Raw genomic sequence first — 18,837 nt, 5'->3', positions numbered from 1 at the left:
ATTTATAATCCAAGACATCCTGCACTCTCCCCGCTTTTATGCAATATGACTGCCACCTTTATGAGTATAAGCAGTAAAATTAAGAATCGACACAATAACGCACTGGTAATATCGAATAGCCTAATTACTTCGATCGCTCAATTTCCCGTTTCTTGGAAGTGACGTAAGCATGTGTTGAAGAAAAAATGAAGTAAAACATATAGCGACATAAAATTGATATAATTGTTGCATTAACGATAATTCTTTATTAAAATGCCATTTACACATTTATAAATAGCCTAATAGTTAACAGTATCATCAGAACCCCTACAAGTCCAACAGGATCAAACTGCACAAATTTGATAGACGTGACAAATTTGACTTTTGCGAGAAATAATATCAAATTGTTAATGCAGAATGCTCATTGTATAATGTCGTACCATTGGACCATTTCGTATAACACAACTGACGGAATGAAAAAGGTGCCGCCTCTCCGAAGTTCCCATCACACAGTAGCTTTTTGGATGCATTACCATTTGATGTGGATTGATATTATTCCATTGCTAATCATGGTTGTTGTGATCATTCAAATGCGTTTAACTTCTAAAGATTATTATTGATCAAAATCATTCTATCGAACAATCACTTTGATAACAAAGTTTTATCAGCTAAATGTGCTATTAAATCATGCAACTGCCCTGTGATTTGATAACTTTGACTAAATAATAAACAGGTTCAACAGACACCGCCAAATATATGATTACCGATATTAACCTGTCTTTATTGAAATCTTTTTATTATTATTTATTATAGCAATCTAGCAAATTAACTCTAATAAGCTATTTGTTTTAACCCCAACATGCTACAGTTTAAAATTACGAAGTACTTATTTTATGATAGACATCTATATGACTGTTTTTAATATGCGTTATGTTATACTTATAACTTCAGTAAATTATATCAAATAGTTTTACTCTCCAATCTTTTGACTAAGCCATCATTAGCTAGGACCTGGAGAATATCAACATTATAAACAGCTTTTACCTGTAGGTACCATGGATCATAAACGACGCCTTGTAGTACCTTGTTTTGGAATCTTTGTATGATATTTTAATTGCTTTAATTAGTAATAAGTCCACACGACTCGTTGGTAAAATAAAAGTTTATTATATACTGAAAGGGCTTAATATCTGCCCATTAACCAGTAGATTTTTTTGTATTTCAGCTTCATTTCTTCACATTTTTTTTAAACATGTCGCTTTCATCTGAGTTTAATATTAAGAGAACTACATACAATTTGTTACTGGCTTATGCTTGATTGTTTGATTTTATCCATTTTGATGCGCCATTCTTCTGCCCAGCATGTATTTTGGCAATAGCTGTCTAAGCTTTCGGTTGATTCAGTTTTGTTATCTCCAACGGCTAGAATTGCAATGTAGCAACATTTCCATTGAATATAGGCTCGAGTGTAAAGCATATAAATTACTGGCAATATACTTCCCAAGTATCAAATAGTTATATATGATTGAATTTTTGAATACTGATCAGGAAGAAGCATTTTAATCTCATGCTTTAATCTCTCATGCCAAACTATCAAAAGCCATATCTAAAAATATTGTGTAACGAAAACGTATTTAACGCATTTTTTTCGCATAGTAGTAAATCAAAGCAGACAACTAGATAAAAATAAATTTATTATCCAAAAATAAACGACAATACTTTTAATTTTTCTTATACAGTGCAACCACAAGACAGCAAGCCATACATTTTTCGCTAACATGTTAAAATATTTAAATCTAAAAATACATAAATATAATCAGCTTGCTAAAATTAATCACAACATTGAATGAAGAGAAAATTATAACCTATTAATATAATCCTCTTATTTTTCCAATAAAGTAAATGGCATAGAGTAAAAAAAGTTTGATAGTCTTGATTTTAAAAATACATCTCCTTTATCTTTCTATATGTTATAACAAAAATAGGTCTCATAAGAATATATTATGTTCTAGTTTTACAAATAATATAGATTGATTGATATTTCGAGAACATTCATATATACATTTACTTCATTTACATTTTATGCCTCTATACTTTTTGAAAATTCTACCTAAATTAACATGTTATATACAATAAGGAGTTAGGAGGAGGAATATTATAAATACAATAATGTAAAATTACATATAAAAGGATGTATACTGTGTATTAATTGTACATGTTTGTAAAAGTATTTTGTTCAATCCACTATTCTAGTCTCTATATATAAAAATATTGAAGTATAAATTACAAATTAAACCAAATTTAATGAATTATTAAATACAAACATGTACAATTATTACAAAGCAAATTTTATAAAATTCCTTATAATCTGTAAGAAATTGCTTAAAAAGTAGTTTTGGTTTTTATTATATGATCAAGTTTGTTAACAGTTATAAGATAAAAATGTATTAAATATATATTGTATCAACATTTTACAAGGCACATATTGCATTTAAATGTTACACATATTACATCTCATAATTTAATAACTTAGTAGGTGTGTGTTATGACAGATTTTATGAAAAATAAAACATTCTTTAATCAGTTAGGACAAAAAGTCAATTATGCCCAGACTCCTCTTTGTATGACACAAAAATATGGTTATTTCTCATTTTAAGATAAAGAGATATATATAGGGCATCTCATAAAGTGATATATAGATACGCAAGTATTACATAAGATACATGTACCTATGACATTCAATATTTATTGTTATGTATTTTTGCAAAAGTATAATTTTAATACATTGATAGAATAAAACAAAGTATAATTTTGGTGCTCGTATTATTTGAACAGAGTAGTAATAATATTGTCCATGGTATGAAAATAATATTTGCTTCTATTCAAAATATTTTATGTTTTTGTTACAGTTTTTTAGTCAGTAATAAAATAATCAAGGATAGAATTAACAATTTCATATTAAATTTCTGTAGAAAAATAATTATTGACCAAAGCATGAAAAATATATTTATTTTCACATTTAATAAATAAATGTGATTATTTCTATTATGTCACTTTTATAAAAAAAATTACTTCATTCACATATCACAAATAAGTTGATTACGTCAAAAATCATGTGATTCATAATTAATTGAATTTCAAGTATCTGCTAATAAGGCAACTTTTTTCTTATTTCTTTTCAAAGTAAATTTTGATTTTTTCCCTTTCTTCTGATTTTTAATATCTGTTGAATTACTATTTAGAGCCGTTTGCTCACTTTTTGAATTTTTCTTTTCATTTTTATTTGTCACACTTATGGCAATTTCTTCTTGATTGTTTATTTCTGGTGCACTTTGATCACTAGTTATTGGATTTTCTGATTTTATTTTCGATTTTGGAAAAATTGTTTTCAATCTAAAAATAAATGTTTATATAATAGAGATTTTTCAATCATTTATAAATAGGATTTTCCAATAAAGGCGGGTCGATGTTGAAATGGACTGAAATTAGCTGTACATGATAAAGTAGCGAGCTTTTATCAACCAGGGTATCGTATATATAGATATATATGGATCTGAGTCCAATTTTTAATGACTGTCACACAGATCTAGTAGAATTTTGGGCAATGGTTTAACATATGTTCACACATAGCTATGTTCACTTTCATTGCGACTTTTAGTCGGCTTCCTGGCTAGTTCAATGTCATTTATATAAGAGATATATATTATACCCTTAAATCTCCTATGTAGAATGTCTATAGTGCCTTACCCTGAGTGGCTAAAGCAACATGTTTATCTTAATATTGTTTAATTTGGGTCAAAACAAATCGGTTGTTATCACTCTGTAGACATCGCCATTAATGATGATAGCCTTACTAATGCCAATTTCGATAAACAAAGTTTTATCATTTGGGGGTAACTTAACATGGTAATTATGTATCAGTTATTGAATAAAAGACGAGGTCTGCCAAAACAACATTGCAGTCAGAGGCTAACATGGATTCACCCTTATTGAAACATCCTAAACAATTCCTGTGTAAAACAGTTAAAGTAGAAATACATTGCGTTGTTCCTTTAGATTCATATGCATTTTTAATGGGAAACATTTCTACCACCTATACTTTATAGGGGTAGTTTAGAGTGAGACTTTTGAATATATTTTTATTTACTTACTTTTTAATTTTTTGATAAAAGGAAGGTTTCCTAACATTTTTATCTTCATATTTTTCTAAACAATTGGCACTTGTAGATGGAACAATATTTTCACGAGGCACATCTGTCACTGGCAAATTAGTCATACTATTAAACTTAACAGAATGCATTGCAGATTTCATATTACTTGGAAGGGTCAATTTTTCAGCATTTGATAATGATCTATTTTAATTTATTATTATTTTAGAGTATTATATAATTTAAATGTACATACCTTGAGACTACATTTTGAGTCACATTTTCATTATTACTAAAGAGACTAAAAATAAAATACATTTAATTTCTTGATAAAAAGTAAATTGTAGTAATATACCTATTATCAGGTAAGCTGAGTTTCATCTTTGGTTTATATTCTGGTATTTTAATTGAATCACTTAGTTTATCCCAAAAATTCCAAAATGGTCCAGCTCTTCTGAAATCTAATTTGAAATAATAACTTAGTTCTGGAGGCAATGTACCACAGTCTTTATATATACAAGGTATTATTTTTCTTTGTCGTTGTTCTAAAATAATATAAAACAGTACATATAAATATATATATATATATATATTTTTATATATATTCGTTAGTTACCAATAGCAATTGATTGTGTCAGGCTATAAAAAAATTTATTTACATTACTTTGAAGAAATTCAGGAGATAATATTACTATTACCCTTCCACACCTAATAAAAATAAATTATAATTTAATGATAGATAAGATTAGTTCTTTGACCTTTTACAAACCTTTCAGTGATTAGTTTTATAATGGCCTCATGTTCGGATTTACCAGCAATTAAATCCCTTTCTTTAACACAGAATTTTAAATTATATTTCTTTTCCATAATTTCAATCAATTCTGTTGCAAAAGCAATATCATCATCTTCAAATAAAACAAAAGCATCATACATCTGTGGACCTAACCCTTTGCTAACACGCTTTAAATCATCTATCGTAACTATTAATTTATCATATTCAAAATTGAAGGGTTCTACACCTATTGCATTTTCTGGATGATCCTTGAAACTTTTCAAATCTTCAACTAAAATATTTTTTATGATATAATTATGTGAGAGAAATATGATATATGTATTTATATAGGTATGTTTACAAACCTATTAATGGTAAAACATCATCAACTATATCTTCTCTATCTAGTTGCTCCAAATAAGTTAACAGTTTATCTACTGTTGCTTCTGATTTACATTTTTCCGCCCATATTTGTAGAACTTTGGCTGTTGGATCATGATCGCTTGATATACTAGGTATAAGCACTCCTGATATTCCACACAATTCAGCTAAACCTTGCCAGTCCCTGCAATTGTTATATTACATATTAGATTGTAAACAGTAAACGAATAGCAAAAGACTTACCGAGGAATCCCTTTATCAGTTTTTAAAAATTTATGTGGATTTAGCAAGTTAGATATCATATTTCTAGTATTAGCTTTAAGCACTAAAATGCTATTATTTGCATTGTTATTATCGTTTCCTGAGGCATCCATATTTTCAATTTAGATCCTCTAACCTTGGGGTTTAACAAAATGTCTTGTAACAATATAAAGAAGGTATATTATTTATACCTTCGTTTATTGTTTAGAAATAGTTATAATCTGTTTATTTTAACATAATGAGATTCTAAACAAATTCTTCAAAATATATAACAACAAATATTTTTTTCCTAATTCGAAAATTATTACTAATTGACATCACCAGGTTGACAAGTTTATTAGTTTTGTTGCTATACACAAAATTGTCTTTTGCTACAGATTTTTAAAATTAAATGTATTTATTTTTTAATGAATATTAAATTATTGTATAATGAAAACAACAAACTGTAAAAAACAATTGTAATTAAATTTAGGAATTTTAGAAATATATTTTCATCTTCTTTTAATGATGGTTATCATATTTCATTTAGTTGTTTTATAATAATAGGACGCTATTGTTAGTGTGGTAAATTTAATTATATAGTAATAATTTTTGCTTTGTTATTCTGTAATTCATATTTAAATATTTAAGTTTTTATATTCGAAAAATCGATTATTTAGTTTATTTAAACGATGTATTTCGATAATATTATTCAGAACGCAGGATCTATTACAGTTTTTCATAACCTTTAAATGTTGAGAATATATTTTTACATTCGAATTATTAGTAATATTATATATATATATTATAATTTTATATAATTTATATAATATATATATATATATTATAATTTTATATAATTTATATAATATATATATATATATATTATAATTTTGTTCCTTTATAAATTGTTTAGAAAGTGCATATATATGCATATGTGTAGTATATATGAAAATATACATATATAGTAACATTAATAAGGATATTTGTTTGTGAGTAGACATTATAGGAATATGTCGAATATAATATAAATTAAATATTTTAGGTCATTCAATCAACAGGTTTAATCACTTACTTCTCAAGAATACTATAAAGGAATATAAAGAATTAAATTCAAATATATCAGAGAAGTATCTAATTAACTTGGAAAAAAGTCTGTTCATGAAAACAGACTATTACACTTTTTTAATTATTGAATTGATATGAACCATTAATGTCATTTCTCTTGAGTATGTCATATATGTCACAGACCCCAACGAATTATTCTATATTGTCAATAAGCCTAAAAAATGTTTTTCAAAAAGTGAATTTTAATTTTTGAAAAGCAAGGCTGTAAAAGTTGTAAAAAAAATTAATGCTCATAAAGTCTTATGCTTATAAAACTTTTATATTTTGTGGTAAGTTACGTTCAAGATAAAAAGAGATATATATCTGAAATCCAGTTAAATATATTTATAGTTTATTCTCACATTGTGGTAAATCTCTAAAGGTTCAAACAGATCTAATTAAGATACAATTAGCTTTATTAAATCATAACAATTATTGTTTATATTAGATAAAATAATACAGATAAAAAATACATAGTAAATTAATAAATTGTAATCTGAAATACCAGGTGAATTTAAATATTTGTTATTTAAATTATCAAATTATTTTATTAAATTTATTTATAATATTTGCATTATTAACTGATACATATAATACCATGACATTTAATTATAAATGTAGAGGGACACTATCTATAAGTACAATGCTATTTATACTTTTAGATTTATTTTAGAAAAAATATATTGAGACATACTCCAAGTAGAATGAAAGTATCTACCTATCCATACCTTTAATGGACTATATAAATTGAAAAGATTAAATTTACTTTGTTTGAAAATGTTGGTTTCCTTGGTGGCAGGTTGCTGAATACCATGAATAGAGTTCACCAAGATATTGAGTAAAATTAATTGAATGCAATAAATTCATCTATTAATGTATCATTATTATATTTATCTTAAATAGTTGAAATTTATTAGCTGTTGCCAATGAGCATAGGTTACAGAAGCCAGATTTATTTAGTGCCTATGTACAACTGCTATTACTAACAACTAAACTACTGTTATTATTAAAAAAAAAAGAATTTAAAAGCATAATACATATTAATAATTTATAATATTTTTAAGTTTTATAATCCCAACAAGTTTATGACAATTGCATTTCCTGACTTAACATTAATTTTGTTCTAAAACTATAAAATTGAATATTTTTCAGAATTGAGGTTTCCAATGTCCTTCGTGTTGTTTAAGCATTGCTTTAAAGTATAATATCAACCAAATAATATAATATATGTCAAACATTTTGTTTTGGATATCTAAAATCAATATCTATTCAGTAATTCAGTAAAAGTGTATATTTTTGTAGGAGTAAAAATTTTATATTAGGATATATTATTTGACTGACTATATCGATTTGATTTGATGTTGGTTCAACTAATATTCATACCAATACTGGAACACCAACTTGTTTGAATATAAATATTTATTTATTTTAATACGTAATACGTCGTTTAGTAAGGATTATTATTATAAAAAGTTTTATTAATTATGTGCATTTAACGACTTTTAGCAAATTTAATTATAGCGATTTGCGATTAATAGCTGACATTAACAGTGAAAAGTCATAAAATAAAACTAAATTTGGGCAATATTATTCAATTATCTATTACTATTAAGTTAGGTAAAAGGCTTGAACTGACATTTTATAGAATTTGACGAGTTTTGGTTTAGAAAATCGTTTAAATGTAAACGATTCCTACGAAACAGAATACGTCAATTCAAAGATACATTCAATTTTTGCCTATGCTGGAGAGAACTTGAAACTAGTCTGTATGGTTTTTTGCAACCACTTTTCTTTTGTTAGAAATATAGTGGTTTTGAATCGCGTTTTCCTCATAGTTATTTGTTATTGTTTACATGGATGTTAGTGACTGTAATAATTATATTAACAGAAAATATTTAAGGATTTCCATTAGTTATTACATTTATTATTATATGTTTGTCGGGTGTATGCTACATATGCCCAAGTTGTCATCTCAGAGGATGTCTGCGTCTCTTACTCGCTATTTGTTGTTGAGATTTTAGGTTATTAATTGATATTCTGAGATTACTTTAACAACCAGGTTTATTGATTTAATACACCTACTTAAACTTAGAAGACTATAAACGAAAAATGAATAATCTATAACAACAACGTGGTTTTTCTCTTAACTGACACTTATATATCTTTCTAATAACTATATAAAAAAAAGTCCTAAAAGTCTCTTTTGCAACAATACGTCGTTCAATTTGCTCAATTTGATTCGATATAAGCGCTGGTGGTAAGAAGACACCATATGCACAGCAGGCCAAACATATTTAACTTTGGTGATATGGATAAATCAGGAGGGTCATTTTTTTTGCGTTTGGGATTATCGTAGAAATAATTTATCGTTTTGAACAACTTCTACACGAATTACAACGTTCTCTACTTGCTATTCTTCTTTTCTACATATTAGGAATTGGCTCTTGTATCGACGCGAATCATATATTTAATACCCCATCTCATTTTAAATGTACCTAACAACTAACCTAATTAATATTATAAACAAAGATCATTACAAAAATACATTTAAATTTCGAGAACAAAACTATTACATATTACATATAAATATGAACTTAGATCTATTCTGTTTCTACATGGTGAGAATTTAATTTTGTTTTATTTAATGATTTAATTGAATAATTTTGCACAATTATCTGATAAACAAACGTATTAAACAATTCGTAATGTGTATAACAATTCACTATGTGTATTTGCTTTCGAATTAATTTGTTCCAAGTCACTGGGTTCTCTTTATGAAACCATTAACACTCTTCATTGTTGTACTATCACCTCCCCAATCTGCATCGCTCATGCTTTCTAATCCACTATCGCCTTACATTAGTCCATGGTCTTTTGGGTTTTCAAGTATTATTTTTTCGAGCTTTCCATTGGTATATCCAAATATATCCCATCGGTGTTGCTTTCTTTCATGTTGAATTCCTTGATCAGTCGTTAAGTGATGTGTTTTTAATGAATCTTTAATCCCTCTTCTCTACTTCTCTACTCTATTCCATTCTAAACAAGCATTTTACATCTTACTTCATAAAGACTTTCCATTAACTCGGCTGTTCAGCATTAAATATTATCGAATAATTACTACCCTTTGTGAACAAGCAATAGCTAAAGTTATCTCCTTTCAAACCGTAACTTGTTCGTCACTTCATTGAATCTTATGTGCCTACATTTTGGTGAATTTCTTACATGCAGCTTAGCCAAACAATGTTTGATTTAATTGTTGGTATCTTGTTTCAGTTAGGTCCCTTGATTTCCTGATATAGATATCTTTACCCATTGTTTCATCTAAAAATACGAGCTTTATCTTTCAATTTTGTTGAATTGATATTTATATCAAAATTCTAATACTTTGTAACTCAACTTTTCTATAAACTACATTGGTATCAATGACTTTTTATCCTACCTGTAACTCTGTTGAACCCCATATTTATAGTTTTCTAGTGCTGTTAATTAAAACTAGTCCTTGCAAGTTAAAAACTCTCCTCCATTGGTTTTAATGTTTCTTTTTATCTGAATCTCATGTTTCTAGTTTTATAGGGTTTCATTGGTCCTTGAGTGTCCGCTATCTATTGCATACATCCATCTGTCAACTTGTATATATAATTTATATACTTTACCTAACTCGAACTTTACGCGACCTCCATACCCCTTCAATCTCCGTCCTCAGCCCCCTGTTTCTTCCCATTTATACCAAGAGATCTGGTCCATAATCTGTTACGAATCACTTATGGTTCGAGACAGGACGGAACTAATTCATTGCATTTGAAGATGTTTATCTCTCCAGCTATTTTATCATTGGCATCAAAGTCATCACTTTTAAATCATTGAAACCAAAGGCGACAACTGGGAAATGACGGAGCATCACCAAAACCAATTTTTAAAAGTGTTGTTCGACTTCAGAATTCAACAACAAGCAATTAATGTAGAAAATGCAATTTGGTCATTCCACCATTAGTTCATAACACTAAATGGAAAACTGTTATTTTATGAAACTTTTATGACATTATTCAGAAATATTCAATTTAAAAATTGGGTAGGTTGTTTAACATGCTTATTGATACTTTGATTGATTTGATTTCATTGATACCTTAATGATTGCATTTTTATCAATAGGTAACGCTGATCAAAATATATGCTAGCGCCTAATATATGAAAATATCACAAAAACGCACAATTAACTACCCAATAACTTTTGATTTTAAAATTGGAAATTTTGTTTTTATTCGCTGTTATAGAATAACAAAGGAGGGAATTAGTCTTTCCTTCCCATTTTGAAACGAGGGTAAAGTTCTTCGATCGTCTCACGGTCTCATCCCACCCTATTATTTACGACGTAAAGGCTTCAACGGCGCTTATCTAAAAGAAATCGACGAATTCAGCGCAACAAAACGGCCAATTTATCTCGACACCGCATACAAATCTACGAGAGGCGCGAATGTGACGGCAAGGACACTTTGACTGAGTCGCCAAGCAAAGACACGAATGTGTGGTCGAGGAGCTGTTTTGAACTACGATTTGTCATTCTTCCTCAAAACTTTAATCACTGTCTTTTTCTTTAATTGGTCAATTTTTTCGCACATCCTCTGGATATTTCATAGGAGCTTTTTCAATTGACCGGTTTTGGAGTAAAAAAAAAGAACGCAGAGATTTATTTTTGTCAGCAGAGAGTTTATTGATTTTTTATTAAATTCCTAATGTGAAATTATTTATATCAAATATTTAATTGGGGTATATTATAGTTCTTGCTAATTTTATGTGTATTTAAAGAATATAATATGCATAGAATATACTTACTTGGATTCACAAATTAACTCTACTTTCCTGTAATCTAAATTTTACTAGACTCTTATAATTATTAAATGAAATTCCCTTTAATTTCAAGTTACAATTTTGATAAGTTTATTGGTTCAAATGTCATATTCTATTACATTACAATCAAATCTTTAGTCTATCCAATAAAACAGCCAATGCATATTATTAAATTTATGATGCCGCATTAACTTAGAATTGGTTTACAGTGTTTGCTGATTTATAACCTTTATTTATTATCTCTAATGTTTTGAAGAATTTTATCTTTTGACATTTAAACATTTTTAATCGAGTCATATTTCAATGCTTCTTTTTTAATTTTCTCACATAAAATATATCGACTGATACTTACTTGTACTTTCACAGGCTTAACATTGTCTAAAATATAATGAATTTATTATAGAATTAAATCCATTTTGTAAAATTAAAATAAATAATAGAACACTCACTCGGATGAAATTTCCATAAATATCTGTTCGGTGTTTAGACAATATTCACAATTACAAGACTGACCAACATTACATGAAGAAATAACAATATAATACTTAATTTAAACGGTATATCTAAATTAATAATTTCTTTAATTCTACATTTAAAATATAAAATTAATCAAGAAGCTAATATTATATAACCCTATATATAAAATAACGATAAATTGAGAATAACATACAATACAGAAAGCAAGGAATATAAGTAATAGTTTTATTTCAGATATAATCAAACCAGTGATATTAGAGATCTTACCAGTCTCAGCTTCAAAAAGCCGGCATTCAGTTGATTGGATTCTTGCTCTCTATTTTTTCTAAATGACAACGTTGCACAATGACGCGAAAACTGCCGAAGTTAAACGAGTATTAATGAGTCACTGAGAGATCTAGTGAAAGACCCGAAAGGCTCAAAATTTAATTTTTGCATGCGACGTTGCCTGTTCTTGGAAATTATATGTATATCTGAAGAATATATTATAAATTATCTTCAATTCACAAATTAACCTAAAATTTCCCTCAAAATTCAAGTTAATATTTTTTTTTGTACAATGTTCATCTTCTATAATAATTATTATAAACTAAATATTTATAATTCTTTTGTATTAAAATAAACATATTTAATACTAGCTGACCCGACAGACTTCGTCCTGTCAAAAAGATTTGTAATGTGGCAGTTTTTGTGCCTACGTATTTTAAAAAATTCTCCTGAACAGAACCATCACCCTGGTGATAGGGCGTTGTGAATAAAAAATAATTAAATAAAACATATATAAGGATTGAAAAGTAAGTAATCGCTTTATTGTTAATCATGTGAATCATAATTATTATTATTATTATCATTATATTGCTTTGTGGTATACGATGTTTTTTGTTTGATTACCTGGCGCATAGATAAACAAATCTGATGGTTTTCCAACACGGGAACAGGCAACATACAATTGACCATGTGAGAAACATGGGTTTTCTAGATTAATACCACAAACACTTAATGATTGCCCCTGGGACTTGTTTATAGTCATAGCAAAAGCAAGCCGTCAACATGTCTATAGGAAATTTGCCATTACCAATGTCAATGAGTTGTTTAGAGAATATGTTTCCAGATTGGTCATTTTGCAACTCGACACGCATATTTTTGCTTAAATGAAGTACTTTAACATGTTTCCACAAATTGGAGGACTTTAGACATGCATTGAGTTCATCAGCTGGCGTTGATCGTGGAATCACTGGCAATGTTTGACGAAAATCTCCTGCTAATAAAATCATTGCACCACCAAATCGGTTATTATTGCTACGTAGATCTTTTAAGGTTCTGTCTAAAGCCTCCAAAGATTTTTTATGTGCCATCGTGCATTCATCCCAAACAATCAATTTACATTGCTGCAAAACCTTTGCCATTGCAGAGTTCTTCGAAACGTTGCAGGTTGGAGTTTCATTGCTTTGCATATTTAATGGCAATTTTAGTGCTGAATGGGCTGTTCGACCACCTTCAAGCAAAGTTGCTGCGATTCCCGACGAAGCGAGTGCAAGTGCAATTTTATTTTGTGAGCGAATTGTTGCTAATATTAATGAAATAAAAAAAGTTTTTCCTGTACCACCAGGTGCATCTAAGAAATAAATCCCTCCAGTTTCATCATTTGTTACTTTCATAAGAGTTTCAAATACATACTTCTGTTGTTCATTTAACAGTGGAAGATTTGTTTGAATTTATTCTTTCAAAGCGTTGAGATCATACAGTCTTTCTCGATGCAACTCTTGGTTAAAAGCGTCATGCATTGGACGATTGGGCGCGGTCAGGCCTAATTGAATTAATAGTTTGTTTGACATTATCAAGCACATGTCCTCAATTGAAATCAATGCTTCATTGTAAATTTCTTCACTGATTTGTATATTTGGATTTCCCATTCTATTCCGTATTTGATACAAAATATCATCACACATATAATCTTTGTACTTCATCCACAAATCAATTGGGTTTGATGGGAAGCATGTAGATATGATTATAGAAAACAATGTTCGTATTTGATGAGTGTGTGATGATATTACAGCATCATTGAGAGTTTGATCCCAATGAGCGTCATTTTCAAGCAATTGCAAACGTTGACAGGCTTCTCTGTAGGATCCACACAATTCACCATCAACAGTTCGTAACTGTTGGAATGATGTTGGGCCACGTACATTGACTAATAGCAGTCGTAAATAAAAACATTCATCATTGCTTGGATGTACTGAATAAATCCGGCCAATCGCATCGGTGGAATATACATCTGTATATCCTGGAACTGGTTTTCCTTGTTTCCGTCGTATAAATCTCCTTGAGGATTGATTCCAGGTATAATATTTTGGCATTTCAGAATATAGCAATGTTTGTGCGAAATCATCGTTTTGGCATGTCTCAAAAAAACTGGTTAATGTAGTAGATGGTGGCTGAGCAGCTCTTTGTACTGCGTTCTGTGCTGTAAAATACACTCTTTGTCCATTTTCTAAATGCACAGCTAAGTGAACAACAGAAGGGTGTCTCTCATGAATAGGAAAAGAAAATATTCGCCAAACTGCTTCATTACTACTGACATAGCGGCCCATTTGGTATTGGGTAACTTCATCATTAGAATTCTCTGCACCAATTCCAATCACAGCCATATCACTCCCTTTGGTTACATATTTGCAAATGTATTTAATCGATTTCACTGAATGGCAAGATTCAACGTTGATGTGTGCTTTGAATGTCTTTGATAAAATGGGTGAATATGGAACAATCCAACGATTATCTATTTCAATATCTTGTTAATTTAATTTGACAATTGTTGATTTTCCATTGTCTGCTGTCGATCTGCGACGATACAATGGATAACCGTCATTACCAGTAATTGTTTCCGATATTAATGTCCGTGGATATCGTTTTGAACATTTACCATCCATCATACACGGTGAATTTTGATTAAGAGTTCCACAGGGACCATGTATCATGTTTTTGATAACTACCTCATGCAATCCAGGATCTACTTGTACATTAGGGATTTCAGCTGATATCACTGCATCAACTTCATTTGGCCTTATCTTTTCAACCAACCAAATCAAAATGTGTGCATGTGGCAATCCTCGTTTCTGCCACTCCACAGAATACATCCAGCAGCGTGTCTCACCAAACACATTATGTTTTACGATGAAATTCATTAAAGATTTCAACTTTTGTCTAAAGACTCTGGCTGTAATATCATGACGATCAATGGATGATTTCCCAGGTAATAACTCCTGCTTAATTTCTATCCATTGCGGATTGCATGTAAATGTGATGAACAAATCTGCTGTACCATAATGACGAACATACGACATGGCATCTTGAGCATATTCGTGCATATGCCGAGGGCTTCCGATGTATGTTGCTGGAAGAATAGTCATCCGACCGACATTCTGTGCATTTCCATCAGTATTAATCGCATCTCGAAGGTGAATATACTCTTCAGATCGGAGTTTGGTTTGATTCAACCTGATGAATGTTAATCTCTCCGTTTCAATTTTAACATACATGTCATCAACATATTTGTGATATAATCGCCGACATTTCAATATGTGATTATCTGCATTTTCCCGAATCATTAGGCGGTATGAATAATAGTTCATTGAACTGACTTTTTTGTTGGTTTCAGAACCTGTAAACAGATTTTGTTTTAATAACATTCAAATATAAAATTAAAATACATAATATAGTGACTGAGATATTATCGCCATAGCTAAACTAATATTTTAGTTACCTGTAATGGGATTTATCATTTTTATTGATAAATCGTAGCCATCTTCACCTTGCCAAAATATAATGGGATATTGCAGTGCATCATATGAGCGGTGTGTTTCCTTTATAGGTTGTAATTGAAAATTCCGACGATGTAAAACAATATCACGGGATTCCAAGTTTTCTCCAACTACAACGATAGCAACTTCATCAATAGTTGGTGCATTAAAACGTCTTGTATGTTGACCTGCAGGTGTTTTATCAGCTCTGATTACAATTTTGTGATTATCGGATGGCATCAGATCCAGGGCAGTTTTAAACAATATAATCAATTGATTGTGTTGATGAAATAAAGTTTGTAATTGTTCTACAATAGACCTTTTTACTAAATTGTTATGTGCACAACGCAGATCAATTTCTTGTGGTGAATTGCCCATAAAATAAATTTGCAGGAATTTGTTGTCGCTATCTGACACTGGTAACAGTGAACCTGCTCTGTGATATATTTGCCCTTGTATCTGTAAATAAAAAAAATATTATGGTGTGGTATAAATTAATGGATTGTCAATGATCAAACTTAAATAATATTTGATCTTAAAAAGTATATATTTAGTTTTAACTAATATCTATCAAATATAAAATATAATAAAAGTGTCACTGAAACTGAATCACCATATAATATGATGACTAAGTGATATATTTCGTAATTATTAAGAAATTGAAGATTAGTAACACATCTTAACTTTGGTGACAGAAAATTTTGTTCGCTAAAATAATTATGAGTAACTGCTATAATACATACCTTGAAAGTTGGCATAAAATTTTCCCGAACTGCATTTGTTGCCCCAAATGAAGTCATTTGAAAGCAATTGTTATATTGTTGAATATGTGTCAAAAAGTGTATAGAATCTGTTCCTATTCCTGAAACCAATGAGTACAATGGTTCTGGTGGTGGATCCACTTGTATCAATTTCACTTTACCATTTGCGCAACACAATCCATTGGCTTCGTTTTTGTATTTTAATGCCTTACAGTGTGAGCAAACCAAGTTCATAGAACCAATAACAACACATTGGTAGTTACTGTAGTCAATTGACACATCGTAACTGAAAGCAGCTGGATTCAAACTTGCGCGATTATTAGTTGAATGTCGCGCTCGCGCTTCACCCGTTTGTGATATCCGAATTCTTTCACGTTCATTTCCGTCGTCACGTTCTTGTGCAGTACGATTAGATCGGTAATTAGCTTGGTGTATAGCATTTCTGGTTCTTCTACCTAAATTGCTTCGTCTTATAGGAGGCATATCAAATATAAATTATTTTTTCACTAATCACGAACTAAACAAACACTAACTAACTAAACACTCTGCACAAAACACGATATACGAATTTGTTTCGTGTATCACTTGACAATTCATCTGTCATCTGTCAAAAGTCATCTGTAACAGACAACTTTTTTTTTTTAAATTTGATATGACTTGAACTCAAATCCTTTTAATCCGTACGAATTGTTTTATTTATTTAAAATTTTTTATTTGTATAAAATTTAATTCAAATTTTAAATAAATAAAACAATTCGTACGGCTTAAAAGGATTTGAGTTCAAGTCATATCAAATTTAAAAAAAAAAGTTGTCTGTTACAGATGACTTTTGACAGATGACAGATGAATTGTCAACTGATACACGAAACAAATTCAAACAAAAAGGGCTATTTTTAGGGTTTTTCCAGCAATAATTCTAATTTTTCTCGCCGTAAAAACCATCCCTGAACTTCAACGAACATTTTAAAAAAAGATTTGGCCAAATTGGTCCAGGCGTTGTTGAATTATGCGCTTAGGAACATATTTTGCGATTCATTTTTATATATAAGATTAAAATAATTGTGGAAGGAAATAAAGAGAAAATAAAACAATATGTATAATAAAACAACAAATATAATTTATTTATCAATATAAAAAATAACAATATGAAGTAAACATTCTAGGCGCACTTCCATCCATTCATTTATCTTTTATTATATATATTTATATTTATCGTAAAATTTATTTTGTAATTCGTAAAATTAAAATAAAAATTGAATAGATACGCACCTGGATTGAATTACCTCATCTGTCTCTTCACAATAGAATTGCTATGAAAACTTGTTGACGATATTTACAAATCAATGATTTATCCATTATTGCCTATTATTTATAATTAAAATATGATCGGTACAACAACAAATAAACTATAAATGGATATAAATAGTCAAGAACTCTTACCAGAGCCAGGGCCAAGATAAAAATGGTTGTCTGTGTTCATTGGATTCTATCATGTAAACGACAACGTCGCAAAAATCGGACGAGAATTGCCGAAGTTTAACGAATGCCTGTTGGAATCATCTAGAAATAGTCACTACTTACTGAAAGTAGCCGTAACTTAAATTATCAATAATGAATGTTAACGAAAGTAAATCTGCGTATGTGCAGTTCGCGTATAATCAGATCGCACACGCACCAATAACAATAAATAATATAGTTAATATCGTAAATATCGTTCCATATAGCTATAGCGCTAAGTATCTCGGGATGAATCTTGATGCAAAACTTCGGAAGGAATACGTAAAAAAGAAAAAGAAAGAACTGGAGTTCAAATATAGGAAAATCTATTGGTTAATTGGATCTCACAATTGTCAGTACATAAAATATTACTATTATACAAGTAAGTATTGAAAACTATATGGTCATATCAATTATGGGGATGTTCCGCGAGAACTAATGTAAACATAATACAAGTCTTCCAGAACAAAGTCTTCAAGTCATCACTCAAGAAATAAAGAGAATCGCAAGGAGACATGAGGAGAGGCTTCATTCTCATGTGAACTCTTGCATAACACTAGAAGAGGACACAGATTCAAAATAATCAAACCATTTGATTTTGACCAAACCACTGCAAAAAAGCCTAAGGAGGATTACTTTAAAACAGTTTATCCGTTAGTGTTTTATTTTAAAAACCCGATTAAAACATATTATTTATAGTATATTGATGTATCCTCGTATGTATTGCTCCAACAAAGCGACCAAGTATTTTTCGATGTTCAGTAAAATTTTCTTTTCTATTAAACATAAATTAAAAGGCGCGTCAGCCATCTAGCAGCTTTAGATTAAAGTTT

At 29.4% G+C, this 18,837-nt stretch overlaps 3 protein-coding genes across 3 annotated transcripts; all 3 read right to left on the bottom strand.

The window, feature by feature from the left end:
* Positions 1–1,656: 1,656 nt before the first annotated feature.
* Positions 1,657–5,868, bottom strand: Myd88 (myeloid differentiation primary response protein MyD88). Its single transcript, XM_076397400.1, has 9 exons — positions 5,733–5,868; positions 5,524–5,677; positions 5,265–5,464; positions 4,897–5,191; positions 4,744–4,835; positions 4,483–4,672; positions 4,384–4,428; positions 4,131–4,331; positions 1,657–3,372 (listed from the first exon to the last, which is right to left on the bottom strand). The coding sequence occupies exons 2-9, from the start codon at positions 5,652–5,654 to the stop codon at positions 3,117–3,119; spliced, it is 1,410 nt and encodes a 469-aa protein (XP_076253515.1). The 5' UTR covers positions 5,655–5,677; positions 5,733–5,868; the 3' UTR covers positions 1,657–3,116.
* A 6,868-nt stretch (positions 5,869–12,736) lies between these two features.
* LOC143191957 (uncharacterized) lies at positions 12,737–14,597 on the bottom strand. Its single transcript, XM_076397399.1, has 2 exons — positions 13,627–14,597; positions 12,737–13,564 (listed from the first exon to the last, which is right to left on the bottom strand). The coding sequence occupies exon 1, from the start codon at positions 14,595–14,597 to the stop codon at positions 13,665–13,667; it is 933 nt and encodes a 310-aa protein (XP_076253514.1). The 3' UTR covers positions 12,737–13,564; positions 13,627–13,664.
* On the bottom strand, positions 12,737–17,164 carry LOC143191956 (uncharacterized). Its single transcript, XM_076397398.1, has 3 exons — positions 16,490–17,164; positions 15,710–16,205; positions 12,737–15,607 (listed from the first exon to the last, which is right to left on the bottom strand). Exons 1-3 carry the CDS (start codon positions 16,988–16,990, stop codon positions 14,742–14,744), a joined length of 1,863 nt encoding a protein of 620 aa, XP_076253513.1. The 5' UTR covers positions 16,991–17,164; the 3' UTR covers positions 12,737–14,741.
* Between the last annotated feature and the right edge of the window lie 1,673 nt (positions 17,165–18,837).

The sequence above is a fragment of the Rhynchophorus ferrugineus genome, unplaced genomic scaffold, assembly GCF_030347505.1.
Source record: "Rhynchophorus ferrugineus isolate W39M unplaced genomic scaffold, kcgeb_rfMv2 rfM2, whole genome shotgun sequence".
NCBI classification, from domain to species: domain Eukaryota; kingdom Metazoa; phylum Arthropoda; class Insecta; order Coleoptera; family Curculionidae; genus Rhynchophorus; species Rhynchophorus ferrugineus.
This window is presented reverse-complemented; position numbering and strand designations above follow the sequence as displayed.

Coding starts and splice junctions, on each gene's coding strand:
- Myd88 (XM_076397400.1), bottom strand. CDS start 5,654: ATGGATGCCTCAGGAAACGATAATAACAATGCAAATAATAGCATTTTA. Junction 5,465..5,523: donor ACTGATAAAGGGATTCCTCG/GTAAGTCTTTTG, acceptor TAACAATTGCAG/GGACTGGCAAGGTTTAGCTG. Junction 4,673..4,743: donor GACACAATCAATTGCTATTG/GTAACTAACGAA, acceptor ATATTATTTTAG/AACAACGACAAAGAAAAATA.
- LOC143191957 (XM_076397399.1), bottom strand. CDS start 14,597: ATGGCTGTGATTGGAATTGGTGCAGAGAATTCTAATGATGAAGTTACC.
- LOC143191956 (XM_076397398.1), bottom strand. CDS start 16,990: ATGCCTCCTATAAGACGAAGCAATTTAGGTAGAAGAACCAGAAATGCT. Junction 16,206..16,489: donor ATTTTATGCCAACTTTCAAG/GTATGTATTATA, acceptor TTTTATTTACAG/ATACAAGGGCAAATATATCA. Junction 15,608..15,709: donor AATGATAAATCCCATTACAG/GTAACTAAAATA, acceptor ATCTGTTTACAG/GTTCTGAAACCAACAAAAAA.